At 32.9% G+C, this 16,611-nt stretch overlaps 1 protein-coding gene across 10 annotated transcripts in view; it reads left to right on the top strand.

The window, feature by feature from the left end:
* Window positions 1–16,611, top strand: part of TFEC (transcription factor EC) — a 224,327-nt gene that overhangs the window by 81,825 nt on the left and 125,891 nt on the right. For 4 of the 10 annotated variants that reach the window (XM_070468637.1, XM_070468621.1, XM_070468628.1 and 1 more), the window contains one exon: window positions 572–650. The exons of 3 other annotated variants lie outside the window; for them this stretch is intronic. In XM_070468637.1, the coding sequence (XP_070324738.1) occupies window positions 624–650 (27 nt within the window). In that variant the 5' untranslated portion in view covers window positions 572–623. Of the gene's footprint in view, window positions 1–571; window positions 651–16,091; window positions 16,326–16,611 lie in introns of all 10 variants that reach the window. 3 more of the 10 variants (XM_070468660.1, XM_070468668.1, XM_070468674.1) reach the window with 1 other exon arrangement.

The raw sequence follows: 16,611 nt of genomic DNA, 5'->3' as shown, positions 1-16,611 counted from the left end.
TATCATTGGAAGTTTATGAAAGATGACATCAAGAAGTAAGTTTTAATCAAATTTTAAAGTTGCTTGATTTATTTTGTAGGTAACCCAACGAAAATATTTTAGGCAAAGCTCGAAAAGGTGCTGGAAGTCCAAGCAAAAATGCCAAGAATTGGGTTAATTGGCATAATACAAGCTGGCTGGGCACAGTTGGGGAAAGTGTCAGAGTAGGGAGAATCCCTACCAAGAAAGACGGTTTGTGCAATTAGCTCTCTGAACTTTAACCCTTCCAGAATAATTAATGAGTAACAGAGGGGATCAAGACAAAGACACAAAGTGATATGGTGGGTGCTAGCAAGTAATACATCAAAGAATGCTCATAATTGGCCCTGTGGCTTTCATTCTTTGCCCTATTTCTTTCAATTCATTGACTCAAAATAATGGGTTCAGGTTCATTATCAACAGGTTTTCAGCTGTAAGAGTACAATGTTACAACAAAGCTTGGGTTGTGGCAGTGTGGATGTCTAAGAAGTTGTAGTTGGTAACCACACTTTGAGGAGGGAAAATAACAGATTCCTTCTAAATGAATCAACAGCTTTTACAGACATATTCAGGATCTTGAGAACCTTATATTCTCCAACTCTACAATGCTGGAATTTGATTGGTGTGGGCAGGTATGTGTATTTCTGTTTGAATGATTGATGCTTGAGGCTGTGGGGAAAGGTTTATCCTCCCTATATTATTTTAAATGAAATGGAATTACTGACATATGATGCACAAAGATACCAAGTGTTTTGTCAATCTATGCATGTAACTGTAGATTATTTCTTATATTTTTGGATTATAAGTTTGTAGAAGTTTTGATATCCTTTGATTATTTACTTTAGATCATTATGGGAGAAAAAGTAGAAAGTTTTCTGAGAAATTGCTAAGTGTTCTGAATTCTTTTAATTTAGTAAGCTCAATTTAATTGAACTTATATTGTTATGTACAGATATATATACATTTTCAAGGTTTATGCTTTTTTGCTTTATTTATTCAAGATTTATGCTTTATTTAATTTTGTGCGGTCATTATGTAAGACAGTAAATTTTATTTTTGCACTTGAATATTAAAAAATATCTTTCTTTATTAATAACACCAGAGCTTTTGGAAGTTATCATTGCAGCTATTAATTTATATTATCATATTAGTACAGCTAATTTCAATTTTAGAAATATTATTATTATGTAATTGCAAATATCAGAGCCTAAAGCTGATTAATGCATCTAATGTTTATCACTTAAAATTTCAAATATTTTCATAGTACTTATTATTAACATTTTATCCAACTGAAAGCTTAGCTATGTCTTTTGAACTAGAATTTTATTAAAAGCTTCTATATTTTCAGTTAATTCTTATATTGTCTTTCTCAAATGGTACCATTTACTTGTAAATAAGACATTTATTTACCATTAATGTTTCAATCAAATTTCTCTCAAACTTGAAATACAAACTGGAGCCAAATACTGAATACAAGATTGATTGAGTTAGACATTTAGCTCTGGGATTCCCATTAATTAAACATCTATTAAAATCTATTGAAATGTATTGAAAATGCTTGATGGAGATAAAATGACCAGGAACATATATATACATGTGTGTGTGTGTGTGTGTGTGTGTATATATATATATATATACACACATTTATATATTTCATTATTGTATGCATTATATATTAAATATATGTATTTCATTATTGTATTCATGATATATATTATATATATGCACTTCATTATTGTATGCATTATATATTATATATATGTATTATATGTATTTCATATATATTTGTTTGTTCTGGTCAGTTTTATCTCTATCAATCACTTTATATATATATGTATTTCATTATCTCATAGTAATGAAATCAGTACTAATTACCTAGCATATATCTACTGAGAATGTAATTTGTGCCAACAAAACTGTATGACATTATCACTAATTCATATGAACATACTGTTGGAAATCATAATTCTTATGATCATTATGATTCACTCTAATAAATCCATGAGTTTACAAATTTAGCTGGCACATTTTCTGGACAGTGTTTAACAATGTATTTTCTTTTGTTTTCAGTCATAATGGTACACTAAATGTGACAGAAGTTATTTATCAGTTAACAGAAAATACCTTCATTTTATTTACCTTCATATATTCACTAATATATAATATTGGCCAAATATTTCCTGTTGTGAATTAAAATTTCCTTGGATTTAAAATTTAAGAGTTTTAAAGATTCTAGAAAGTGTCTTTTGACCTTAGGTTATCAAGCTAATCTAGCAAAAGATCCTCCTAGCTCTGATGTACTATGCTAAATCTGGGTGAAGTCGTAAATTTAGGACTGAGTTTTTTGGATGATTTATCCCCCAGTGTTAAATTCTCCACTTACCCTGAAGCAAATATGTATGCATACATATTCATTACTTCTGTATACATTTCATAGTTAAATATTAACTAAGCATTTCCTGATATAACAAGCATTCTATTTGATGCATTGGAAAATCAAAGATGAATAGAAGTGTCATCACGAAGCTCACAGTCTACTGGGAGAGACAGATATATAGACAAATAATAACAATATCCTAGTATTCAATACTATAATGAAGATATGGAAAAATTCTTTCCAAGCCGAAGAAAGGAGCTGCTAAATATGACTGAGGAGTCTCCTATAAGACTTCATTGAGAAGGTAGCCTTTAAACTTGCATCCTGATTGATAGATAACTAATCAGACAGATAAATTAATCTAATCAGACAGGAAAGGTGAGAGTGGAGACAATGTATTATACAAAGTTACTAAGTCATAAAGAGCACTGCTGGCTCGATGGTAAAGAATCTGCCCATAATGTGGGAGACCTGTGTTCGATCCCTGGGTTGAGAATATCCCCTGGAGAAGGGAATGGCTACCCACTCCACTATTCTTGCCTGGAGAATTCCAGGACAGAGGAGCCTGGCAGGCTACAGTCCATAGGATTTCAAAGAGTTGGACGCAGCTGAAGTGACTTAGCACAGCACAAATTCAAATAGTTGCAAGTTGTTCGAAAGATAGCTTTGAGTACTGAGTACTGGTTGGAAACTTGTAGGGACATTAGGCCAGTTTGTTGTATGCGGTCAGGTGGAAAATTACCTTGAATCTATGCTAAAAATTTTGGACTTAATTCTGGGAGCTATAGGGTAACCCTGGAATATTTCTAAGAACACGTTTAGAAAGGCAAGTGTATAGGCAGTGAATAGCTGGTCTGGAGAGAGCAGAGACTGGTGACTGACAGCAAGGACTTCTGGGAGTCTACTGTGATTATTTAGATAATAAACTATGACCTACTTAACTGAGGCAAGAGAAATGAGTCTGGAGAAGAGGAGGGAAGATTTAAAGATTACTGAATGAGTTCCACAGTATTCCACAGTATTCCACATATTCTGCTATGTAAAGAAGTTGTATAGCTGAGAGAAAACTCCAAGATTTTGTGTGTGTGTTTGTGTGTGTGTGTGTTTGAGACATTGTAGGTGTAGTACTTCTTGTGGGAAAAAAATGAGATGGACATTATGTTTTAATAAAAAGCATCTATGAGATATAATTCATACACCAGTTCACCCACTTAAAATGTGCCATTTAATGATTTTTCTAAAGCATATTCACAGAGTTGTACAAACATCACCACAATCTAATTTTAGAATATTTTCATCATCTTCCCCACAAAACACCATAACCATTAACAGTCACTCATTATCCCCATTTTCCCAACTCTGGGAAACTACTACTATGCTTTCTGTTTTTGATCCATTCTCATCATTTCATATACTTAAACACACAGTATGTAGTCTCTTGCCACTAGCTTCTTTGACTTAACATAATGTTTTCAGGGTTTATCCATATTGTAGCATGCATCAGAACTTTGTTCTTCATTCTCTTTTATTGGAAAATAATATTTTATTGTATGAATATGTTTCACTTTATTCATCCCTTAATTGGTTTATGAACATTTGGGTTGCTTCTACTTTTTGGCTATTTTGAATAATGCTGCTATAACATATAGGTATAAGTTTTTATGTGGTGGTATTCTTTCATTTTCAATTCACCATGTTGTTGCTAGGTCTTATAGTAACTCTATGTTTAACATTTAAAGAACTGCCAAAATGTTTTCCAAAGTGACTGCACAATTTTGCATTCCTACTAGAAATGCATGAAGGTTCCAATTTCTCCACATCCTTATCAACACTTGTTATTATCATTTTGTTGTAATCATCCTAGTGTATGTGATATCATGATTTGATTTTACACTTCCCTAATGATTCATGGAGTTGCAAAGATTCGGACACAACAGAGCGGCTGAACTGAACTGAACTGAATGAATAATATTTATCATCTTTCCTTGTGCTAATTGGTTATTTTTTGGAGAAATGCCTATTCAGATTCTATGCCCATTTTTAAATTGGGTTCTTTTATTTTTAATTTTTTGAGTTGTAAGAATTCTTTGCAGATTTTAGATAAAAGCCCCTTGTGAGGTGTATGATTTGCAAATAGTTTCTCATATTATGTAGGTGGATTTTTCATTTTTTTGATGGCATCTTTTGAAGAACAAATATTTTTAATTTTGGAAGTCCAGTTTATATATTTTTCCTTTCATCACTTGTGCTTTGAATGTCACTTCTAAGGAAGCATTACCCAACCCAAGGGCACAAGTGAAAGTGAAAATTGAGCAGTTGTGTCCAGCTCTTTTTGACCCCATGGCCTATACAGTCCATGGAATTCTCCAGGCCAGAAGGGTGGGTAGCCATTCCCTTCTCTCCTCCAGGGGATCTTCCCAACCCAGGGATCAAACCCAGGTCTCTTGCATTGCAGGTGGATTCTTTACCAGCTGAGCCACCAGGGAACCCCAAAAATACTGGAGTGGGTAGCCTATCCCTTCTCCAGTGAATCTTCTCGACTCAGGAATTGAACCGGGGTTTCCTGTATTGCAGTCAGATTCTTTACTGACTGAACTACCAGGGAAGCCCACCCAAAGATTTCTATAATTTTCCTAAGAATATTATAGTTTTAGCTTTTAGAAAGTCTAAGATCTCTTTCAAGTCAATTTTTGTTTTAGTGTGAGTGCGGTGTCCAGCGTTATTCTTTAGTGTGTGGATAGCCTGGTGTCTCAGTACCATGTGTTGAAAAGATTATTCTTTCCCATTTTATTGCCTGAGCACCTGTTTGAAAATCAGTTGACTATAAAGGTAAGAGTTTATTTCTGGACTTTCAATTCTAGTCCCTTAATTTATGTCTATCCCTGACTAGTACCACATTGTATTGATTACTGTAGCCTTGTTGTAACTTTGCAATTGGGGATAATAATTCTTCCAACTTAATTCTTTGTTGTTCTTTTTTAATACTTGTTTCGACTATTCTGAGTCCATTAAATTTCAACATGAATTTTGGGATCAGCTTGTCAGTTTCTGCAAAGCAGCCTACTGGGATTTTAATAGGGATTTCTTTGAATCTTAGATCTATTTGGTACATAGTTTTAACAGAGTTAAATATTCCTATCCATAACCATGGGATAGCTCTTCAAATATTTAGGTCTCTTTTTTTTTCAACAAAGTTTTATCATTTTAGGATATAAGTCTTATACATTCATTAAATTTATTCCTAAGTATTGTATTCTTCTTGATGCTGTTGTAAATTATATTGTTTTCTTAGTTTAATTGTTCGTATTGCTCATTTTGGTTTATGGATATATAATTGTTGGTTATTAATCTTATATCCTTCAACCTTGCTGAATCTGTTTTAATAGTTTTTCAGTGGATCCTTTAGGATTATCTATGTACAAGATCATGACTGAAGCAACCTAGCATACATGCATGTACAAGGTCATGTCATTTGCAAATGGAGATAACTTTTTTTCCTTTCCAATCTGGATGCCTTTCACTTTTATTTTTAACCTAATTGCTCTGATTAGACTCTCTAGTACAGTGTTGAATAGAAGTGGTACAACATTCTTGTGTTGTTCTTGGTCTTGAAGGGATAGCTTTTAGTCTTTCACCATTAAGCATTTAGTCTTTCACCATTAAGAACTTGAAAATGAAACTGAAAAATCGCTCAGTCATATCCAACTCTTTGTGACCCCATGGATTGTAGCCCTCCAGGCTCCTCTGTCCATGGGGATTCTCCAGGCAAGAATACTGGAGTGGATCGCCATGCCCTCCTCCACGATCTCTTCCCAACCCAGGGATCGAACCCAGGTCTCCCACATTGCGGGCAGATTCTTTACCAGTTGAGCCACCAGGAAGCACAAGAATACCGGGGTGGGTAGCATATCCCTTTCCGGGGGATCTTCTCAACCCAGGAATCAAACCAGGATCTCCTGAATTGCAAGAAGATTCTTTGCCAGCGGAGTTACCAGGGAAGCCTGCACTTTCTTTTTCAAAGATACCATTTATCAAGTTGAGGAAGTGCCCCTCTATTCCTAATTTGTTGGGGTTTTGTTGTTGTTGTCATGAAAATATGTTGAATTTTTTCAGATTCTTTCTCTGCGTATATTGAGATGTTTTGATGGGATGGAATAAAATTTTTTAAAAAATCAGCAGTTCATGGAGATGCATAAACACATTATAAAGTTACTTAAACATTTTTATAACAAACTTTTATTTTTAATAAAATGTATTTTTTAAAATATTTGGGCCCAACTACAAAAGCATAATCTGTGTATTCCATAGTTCAGTATCTCATATTGAACATATCTTTGTATAAAATTTAAAATACATTCTTTTTGTATATAAAGTAAAAATTAACCAATTTTACAGATACAAGTGTGAAGCTGAAGCTATATTTCTTGCATTTATGCATTTTTAATAGAAACAAAGTAATGGCTAATATTTGGGAAATTAATGAACAAGGAATAAATTTACTTCATAGAATCTTATTTGTATTTCAATTATGACAAATAGGCATTTTCTTGTTTAGGTAATACTATGCATTTTGCTAAAATTGGTGGCATATGTTACTAAAAATGAGTTTCTGCTTTGATACATGGTATTTAAACTTGAGAAAATCAAGCACATTATCATAGACAGTGAGACATTATAAACAGATGTTTAGGTCAGAATATGAAGTTATTAGCATTTATAGGAGAATTATTTAAAATGAGATTTCTGTATTATGTGGCATCTGCAGAATTTCACCGTATCCTTTACATAATTATAGCAATCATAAATAGACTAAAGAAATCACTTTGTATTTTTAAAGTACATTTTTTTTAAGAAAAGGAAAAAGGAATATTTTTGAAATTTAGTAGTTATTCTTAAAATACTAGGTCATTTCTTAAAAGTACCTTTGATTATATAGTCTATTAAAATCTCAGTTCAAGATAAATATTTCTGTATTGCTACATACCTGAGTTTCCCTTTAAATGCCTAATACTTTGATTCATATTCAGGATTTTTTTTTTTAACTTTAGTCTGCCTGCTGGGATGAAAGAGTCATCTCATCTTGTATTAATTTCATTTGATATATAGAATATCATTATGTCATAGCTCTTGGGGTAAGCTTAAATTCCAGAGACTCTCTAAACTTTGAAAGTAATATTTTAATCTTGTTTGTGTTTAGCATACTTTCCCTTTTCATTAAAGTGTCTATTTTAGCATCACCTAATATAGTAAAAATATTGACTTGTTGGAGCATCAGAATATTTTAGGAATTCCCCTTCTTACGAAATAACCAAATAAACTAGCTTAAAATTTATATGTACATATACTTTATCATTTGAATCTTTGCCCTTTTCCCCTTAATCATTATGTTTGGAGAGTACAGATCATGTTCAGATTTATAATTTAGAGGAATATTTTAAGTTGATTTCATTGTGCATTACTTGAGTGTGTGTGTGTGTCTGTGTTACTTTTGGGTTTATGCCCTTACATTTTGTTCTGTCTTGCTCTTCTTAGGGGATTATTTCTTCAAATATATTGTTGAAAAAGTATTTTTTTCATGCTTCTCTGATAAGAGTAACATGGATAGTCACATTGTCAGGTTTGATTTTAACCACATGATAGAAATATCTAACAAGTGTACCATAATTTTATCATAAAAGAACAGTATTACTTTAAAACAAAATTTTGTCATTGAACTTCAATTTAGATCTAATAGACACTCATGTTTATATTAAAAGATGATGTTTCAAACCAACTGCCAAATAGGACATATATGTTGAATGTGTTTCTTTTTATTTCCAATGTGTTCATATTTATGTTTTCTTCAGATTTGTCTCATAACCTAATGATATGCATTTCTTAGAGTATAATACTAGATTCTTAAGTATCAAAACACTAAAACACCTATCACTACTACTTTGTTATAGGTAATTGAGAGAATTTATTTGTTTAATATTTATTCATAAATATTTCACTCATAAATAATAATTTTTCAAATAAATACATCTTAGGAGATTTTTGTATAACTCAACAAAAATTATCCATTTGTTTACTTTATGGGTTAATTTTTTTTCTTGTTTTGTCTGGTGACAAAGAATTAATAAATGAATATACTTGACATTTTAATACAAGAAAGCATATTGAATGTTATACATTTTACTAAGAATTAACAAAGTTGAATTTCTTTGGAAATTTGGAAAATGGCTGTGTACCTACATGCAAACATTTATATTACTTTGTACGTGCATATACTAATGTATATATAAGAAAACTACATATGTATATTTATCATATATATGTTTACATATATTTATATTGTTGAAGTATATCTGAACGAATGAGAGCTAAAAATGGTTAAATATCTTGATAGATTAAAATTGCCCTAGATTGGTAATTTGAGGTAAATTTCTAAAAATTAAATTTGTTTAGTAGAAAAAGACCATTTAGCAAGCTTTTATAATTTTTCAGACAAAATACCATGAATCCATCATCTCAAGCAGGAACTGTGAGAGGAGAAAAGTGGGAAGATTTTTAAACTACTGATGAACACATAATGGTATAGGATTAAACATTAATTATGATGTCCCTGAAAAAAGAAGCAGTGCTCACTAAAAACCTACATTAATAAATCATACCAATCTAAAATTATACTTAAGAATCATGACAGCAGGCTATTACATTGTTGATTAATAGTGTTTTATCAACCTGGCAGTAAGGCTCTGGCAGCATCTTAGAGAATATAGTCTTTGAACTTTTCCTCTTCAACATTTTTTATCATCAACATAAGGAGGAAATGTGCATCAAATATGTGCATAGGATTACTCGACCTCTTCATTTCTTATTGAGTCAATTCTGATGAGATATATTTTTAGGAATTTATAAATTTTGTTTTCAAAATTAGAGTTATATAATATTCTATAACTTTCTCTCATTACTTTTCTAGTCTCTTTATCTGTCATTATGTCACCCTTTCAATGTATTATACAGTTTACTTTTACTCTATTCTTTTGATCAGTTTTGCCAGAGATTTATCTGTACGTTTAGGCTTTCAATTTATTGAAATAACCAACTTCAGCTTTATTGATCTTCTCTAGAGTACACCAAAGTACTATTTCATTGAATTTTAAAAATGACCTCTCTTTCTGAGAGCTCAACTTGGTAGCCAAGAATCAAGTATAAAAAAATATAATATTTGCAAGTCCCCAATTTAACAAATATTAATGAATTATGTGTATCTATTTTTCCTATTGTCTAAAATCTGAGCTCTTATTTCTGTTATATCTTCCTGTTGTGTTTGTAATCATATATTATTTTACTATGTTCAAGTGTAGTATATCATATTCTTAGAAACATCCTTAGAAAATATAAATGTTTTTAAAAATGAGAAAGTGGAGTCTTGTTAAATAGCCTGAATATAAATTAAAGAACAAGATATATCTAATAGATTTTCTGCAGTTGTTTTATGACTTTAGGATGTATTTTTTCCTTTGCCTTTTAGATTTATTATTTAAGCCTTGTGAAAGTAAAGCATTCTTTTCTGGTAGTGTTAAAATAATCATTAAAATTTCATTTCAGGTGATCTGTTCATATATAAGTCAACTTTCCTCCCACTGTTAATTATTCCAAAAATTTCCAGTAAAATTATTCAAAAAACTGTAACTATATATTGTACATAATACTTGGAATATTAGGACTTTTCTGTGTTATTTTGTTGGTGGTTTTTTTAATAGTAAGTGCTGTCCAGTTCTTTGCGACCCCATGGACTATAACCCATCAGCCACCTCTGTCCTTGGGACTTCCCAGGAAAGAATACTGGAATGGGTTGCCATTTCGTTTTCTAGCGGCTCTTCCTGACCCAGGAATTGAACCCACATCTCTTGCATTGGCAGATAGATTCTTTACTGCTGAGCCACTAAGGAAGCCCAGTGGAGACTTGGTTTAATTATTTCTTTGACATAAATGGTATGTTTTCCAGCTTTTTGTCTTCCCGTTTATTTATACATCCACATTATACACCCATAAATTACTTTCCCACCCTTTTATGTTGTTAGAGTCAGATTGTCTGAATCCTAGTTTTTAGGTTGCTCTTAAGGTAATAATCAAAGTATTTCCAGGCTTAGCAACATTGAAATAGTTATTTACGTTGGTTTAGGGAGGTCAGGGCTGAGTTTATAGGGAAAAGAGTTAATCATCTTGGTATGCAATGTAAGGGAACCCAACTCCTTCAAAAATACAAAAAAGTAATTGCTTCTGTCTTGCTTGATATCTTAATTTCATTTGGCAACACTACTTGCAATTCTGCCAATTAAACATTCATCTGAGATACTAAGGACTTCCTTTCAAAACAAAGAGGAAAAAAAATTCTCAAATAGTGGACATTTATATGGATTGATTCTTTTTTTAAGAATCTTAGATAAATTGGAAAGATAGAATTTTTGAGAGGAGAAAATCCTAGGTCAAGATTTTCAGTGAAGGAGAGGGTTAGGTGATGTTAGTAATGCATTCTAGTTTATAAATGAGAGGCGAGCTCCTCCCTTTCCTCCCTCCTCAGGGAGTTTAATTTACCAAAGAGCCGCTTGACAGCACTGAATGTTGCAGGTTAATGACCAAACACATTATTAGGTGCAGGAGGAAAGTGATATTAGTGGAAGAATGATTTTAGTCAAGGACACTGTCCATTTTCACTAAAGATAGATTATTTAAGAGTGAGTTTTGGAATAATAGCTACACTTAGTACATAGTTACTCTTAATAAATATTTGCTTAGTTAACAAATATATGATCAAAACAGTAGAAGCAAGTAGCAACATTCAAAGCAGTTGAGATAGAACAATGTGTCATTAATTGCCCTGTGCACCCATTTTAAGCAATACAATGTGAAAATCAGTCAAGGAGAATGCTTGTAGTCACGGGTATCTGAAGTTCTTGGTGAACTGACTGCAGGTTTCTACATATTTCTCTTGCCCTCATTTCTTGTTTCACCTTCTCTTCCATAATCTAGAGCTAAGAATGTTCATCTCACTCAATGTGCCATTGTGTTTTTGCAGAAATCAGAGACATTATGGACATTCTCCAATTAGTACTTGAAAATCATTGGCCCATCTCTTCATTATATGTAGAAACATCCATGAAAAATAGGTCTTGCCTAATCATCTAAAACAAGTAAATCAAAGTTTGTAGAAAATCAGGGAATCCTGAGTAGTAAAAGCGATAAAAGATAAAGAGCTTTCCCAGGTCCTACCTCTTGTTTTAAAACTTTATCTTTCTGTACTAGAGGGACTGTACCAAAGATCCTTCTAACTCTCCCCTTTATGAAACTCTGTATTAGAATAATAATTAGAATCTAAGAAATATTTATAGAGAAATCAACATTTTACATTTTATTTACATAAACTGATCACAAAGTTCATTATATCAGTTAATTTTTTCCTCATAAGTACAAATGATTCTTAGATGATGGCATGGTAAACTCTCAATATTTCACTTGAAATCTCCTCTTAGTGAAGATAAATTGTGGTCTTTACATAAATTGTACATTGACTTTAATGGATCATATATACCCACTGTTTAAACTATGCCTAGGGAACAATTTAGTAAATTGTAAATTGCATTATTGTCTCATTACTGCTAGGCTACCACTCAGCGTCCTGAAGAGGCTTATACAGTAGACATAACCAATGTTATAAATTCAGTTTCTTATATTTAAAAAAAAATTAAATGCCTTTTTTAAACATCACACAAAATAATTACAACTTGATTAAATTGCTTTGTCTGAACTAGTTAACACGTCCTCAGCTAAGTTCAAAGTTTTCAAGCATTTTAAACTTTCCCAGAATCATTACAATTCAGAGAAAAAAAATTCTCAAATGTAATTCAATATTTTAAAAGTAGAATATGTGTAGCTTTCCAGATTTATCTCATATGCATACTCCCTGACAGTTATAAAAACATGATCTATTTCATTTCCTCTAAACCAGAATTACAAACTAACAAAAAAGTCTTATTTTCTAGCATATTAAATATTGACTAATCCCTTAGGGAGGAATCTACTTTAACCTAGATCTAAAGAAGCGCTGTAAATTGTAGTAATTTTCAATAAGAAATGCGACCACTAAGGATATAAAATACATTTGTGTCCTCTGATGAGTTGCCTATGATTTTTATAGCTTTTGTGATAGGCCTATCAGAATAAAGGGGGATTGGTTAAGTGATTCAAATGTCTAATGGCAGCAGGTAATGAAAGATGGGTAAATTAATTTCTTCAATAGGGGCAGAAGAGCCAGCAGGGCCCTCAGGCTGTGTTGTGTAAATGGGACATCTTCCTTGGATAGTCCTTGAATAGATATTGCCAGCATTCACCAGGAAGATTCTAATTTTTCTTGGCTCCCTTTGCTGAGCAGGGCTCCTTCAGTTTGAAATGTAAGCTTTCTTTAGGTAAGATAATAACCTCAATAAGGTCGCATTTAATTTTTTTTAGCTAGCTGGGAAGACATTTTCTCTCTTTAAGATGATGCTATAACTTGGTGTGGTCTGTTATGTCTCAGTTCTACAGATGATAATCTTATGTTCCTAGTGGAACATCAGCCACATCAAAACCATGTCTAAGTGTGCATATATGTATAGAAGCTTTTTAGCCACTATTATACAGTAGGTAAAGAAGACTGTGGCGATTTCAAATGGTGAAATATCCTTTGGTTTGAGAATCATTTTATAATTCATGCTCTAGTAAGTGAATGTGTTATAATAAAGTCTGTGATGGATAATACATACAAAATCTTCCCAGCTTCTCATCGCTCATTTCCCTTAATGATTATGTTATTATTTACGTTAGATCAATATTATGTGTTTGCATTATTATGACCATGTAAATGCTATACAGAACTGAGCAGTATGGTAAATCATGATTAATTTTTTTTTACTGGTTGTCAATGTTCTCTTCTTCCTAGACTTATCACTTTCATTCCTCCTTAAATGATTTTATGCATTTGTAACTAATTTAGTGCCAAAACTCCCCAGTGTTGTATCTTCCTTCAAGATGCTCACATACATAGCATACTATCAATTTCATCTTTTTTTGGAGAAGCCTGATATTCTCTGGTACAGTCTAGTAGTATTTTATACCTGATATATAACAATCATGTGGAATCTCCTTCACCATTGCCTTGTGTTCAGTTCAGTTCAGTTCAGTCGCTCAGTCGTGTCTGACTCTTTGTGACCCCATGGACTGCAGCATGCCAGGCCTCCCTGTCCATCACCAACTCCCGGAGTTTAGTCAAACTCATGTCCATCAAGTCAGTGATGCCATCCAATCATCTCATCCTCTATCGTCCCCTTCTCCTCCCACCTTCAGTCTTTCCCAGCATCAGGGTCTTTTCAAATGAGTCAGTTTTTTTGCATCAAATGGCCAAAGTATTGGAGTTTCAGCTTCAACATCTGTCCTTCCAATGAACACCTAGGGCTGATCTCCCTTAGGATGGACTGGTTGGATCTCCTTGCAGTCCAAGGGACTCTCAAGAATCTTCTCCAACACCACAGTTCAAAAGCATCAATTGTTTGCCGCTGAGCTTTCTTTATAGTCCAACTCTCACATCCATACATGGTTACTGGAAAAACCATAGCTTTGACTAGGCAGACCTTTGTTGGCAAAGTAACGTTTCTGCTTGTAAATATGCTGTCTAGGTTGGTCATAGCTTTTCTTCCAAGGAGCAAATGTCTTTTAATTTCATGGCTGCAGTCACCATCTTCAGTGACTTTGGAGCCCAAGAAAATAAAGTCTGTCACTGTTTCCATTGTTTTGCTGTGAAGTGATGGGACCAGATGTCACGATCTGTTTTATGAATGTTGAGCTTTAAGCAAACTTTTTCACTCTCCTCTTTCACTTTCATCAAGAGGCTCTTTAGTTTTTCTTCACTTTCTGCCATAAGGGTGGTGTCATCTGCATATCTGAGGTTATTGATATTTCTCCCAGCCCTATGTTTGTCCATCTTTTTCACCATGTTGGATCTACTCTGTCCTACCCCATGACTTCCTTGTAGGGTTGATCTTTTCTCATGTATATAAACCAGCATATCAATTTTTGTATGCTACAAATATCTTTTGCTTGGAAATAATTTTCTTCAGAATTTTTATGAACAAATTCTCAGTGATGGTTTACTGAGCAGAATACTTAATCTGATACTTAATCTTTTGTATGTGTTCTTTCTGCTCCTTCTCCCTGGAAGCTTGTAAGTTCTTTTTTGGCCCTCTATTCTTAGTTGGGGTGGGTATATTTTCATGAATTATCTCAGTGAGCTGCTTTCTCCCACTGCCATTTATAGGCAACCTCCTATCTGCCTTCTCTTACTATGCATTAGTTTGTATTTTCTAGTATACTATATAAATGGAATCAAACAGTATGTACTATCATTTTTTCTGGCTTCTTTCACTCAGTATAGTAATTTTGAGATCCATGCATGTTGTAGTAGATTCCTGTTTTACTGCTGAGTAGTGCCTTTTTGCACAGATACATCTCAATGGATATTTGCATGCTCTTAGTTTTTTGATTTTATGAATAAAGCCATGATGAATATTTTTGTACAGGTCTTTGCATGGACATATGCTTTCATATCTCTTGAATAAATACTCAAGAGTGGAGTAGCTAGGTCACAGAGTAAGTGACTGTTTGTCTTTCTTATGAGGAAGGCAAACTTTCTCTACGGTTTATACTTTTTTACATCCATACCAGCAAAGAGTTCCCATTCCGACACAACCTGCACTCAATATGGCCAGTCTTTTACATTTTGCTGCTGCTAAGTCGCTTCAGTCATGTCCGACTCTGTGTGACCCCAGAGATGGCAGCCCACCAGGCTCCTCTGTCCCTGGGATTCTCCAGTCAAGAATGTTGGAGTGGTTTGCTATTTCCTTCTCCACTTTTACATTTAGCCATCCTAATTGTTGGGTAAGTGCACTGAATGTTAATTTCATATTCTATTTTTTTTTTGAATAGACATAATTTCTTCTTGAAACCTTGTTTGTGCTTTTTAAGAAAATTATCCTTTTAATTTTTTAAAAGTTGTGAGGGTTCTTTGGCATAGAGTTATTTGCAATATACATTGATCTTCTTTTCTAATAGCTTTAGTATCTGTAGTGATATTATCTCTTTCATTCCTTATTGAGTGATTCATGTTCTCTTTTATTCTCTTTTTTCATCAATATGGCTGGAGTTTTATCAATTTTATTGAGTTTCTCAAAGAATAGCTTTTGGTTTCATTGATTTCTTAATTTTTATTTTATTAATTTTCATCCTGATCTTTATAATTTCCTTTTTAAAAAGGAATTTGTAACTTGTTTCCTTTATCTGGTTTTTTGGGGTAGAAGCTGAGGTTTGGATATGAGAACTTTCTTCTTTAAATATAGTGATTTGGTGCTGAAAATGCATCCTTAAGCACTACCACCCGTATCCCATTTAGTTAGCTTACATATTTGTGTTTTTATTTTGATTCAGTTCAAAATACTAATTTCCCTTGTGATTTCTTTTTGATCATTAGTTAGTTAGAAGCATATTATTTTGTTCCAAATATTTGGTGATTTTCCAGAAATCTTTCTGTTTTGATTTCCAATTTAACAATACTATGTGGAGAACCATACTTTGTATGACATGATTTCTGTTATATTTATTAATATTTGTTTATTGCCCCTAGGGCTTTCCTAGTGGCTCAGATGGTAAAGAATCTGCCTACAATGCAAGAGACCTAAGTTTGATCTCTGGGTTGGGAAGATTGCCTGAGAAAGGAATGGCTACCCACTCCAGTATTCTTACCTGGAGAATTACACAGACAGAAGAGGCTGGTGAGACACAGTCCATGGGATCACAGAGTGGAACATGACTGAGTGATTAACACTTTCACTTTCATTGCCCCTAATATGCTACCTAGGTAAATTTTTCATGTGAATGTAAAAATAATGTATATTTGTTGCTGGATGGAGTGTTCTATAAATATCAATTAGGATAAGTTGGTTGATAATGTTATTCACATCTTCTATATTCTTACTGATTATCCGTCTTCTGTTATTAAAAGAAGGTTCTTAAAATTTCTGATTAAAGTTGTAAAATATTTATTTCTCGTAGTTCCATAAGTTTTTGCTTCACATATTTTGAAGCTTTGTTATTAAGTGTGTAAATGTTTAAAATCATTATATTGGTTTAAATGAATTGACAGT

Source organism: Odocoileus virginianus, chromosome 1, assembly GCF_023699985.2.
Source record: "Odocoileus virginianus isolate 20LAN1187 ecotype Illinois chromosome 1, Ovbor_1.2, whole genome shotgun sequence".
Classification (NCBI taxonomy): Eukaryota; Metazoa; Chordata; class Mammalia; order Artiodactyla; family Cervidae; genus Odocoileus; species Odocoileus virginianus.
The sequence above is the reverse complement of the archived record's forward strand: the minus strand, read 5'-3'. Positions and strand labels throughout refer to the sequence as shown.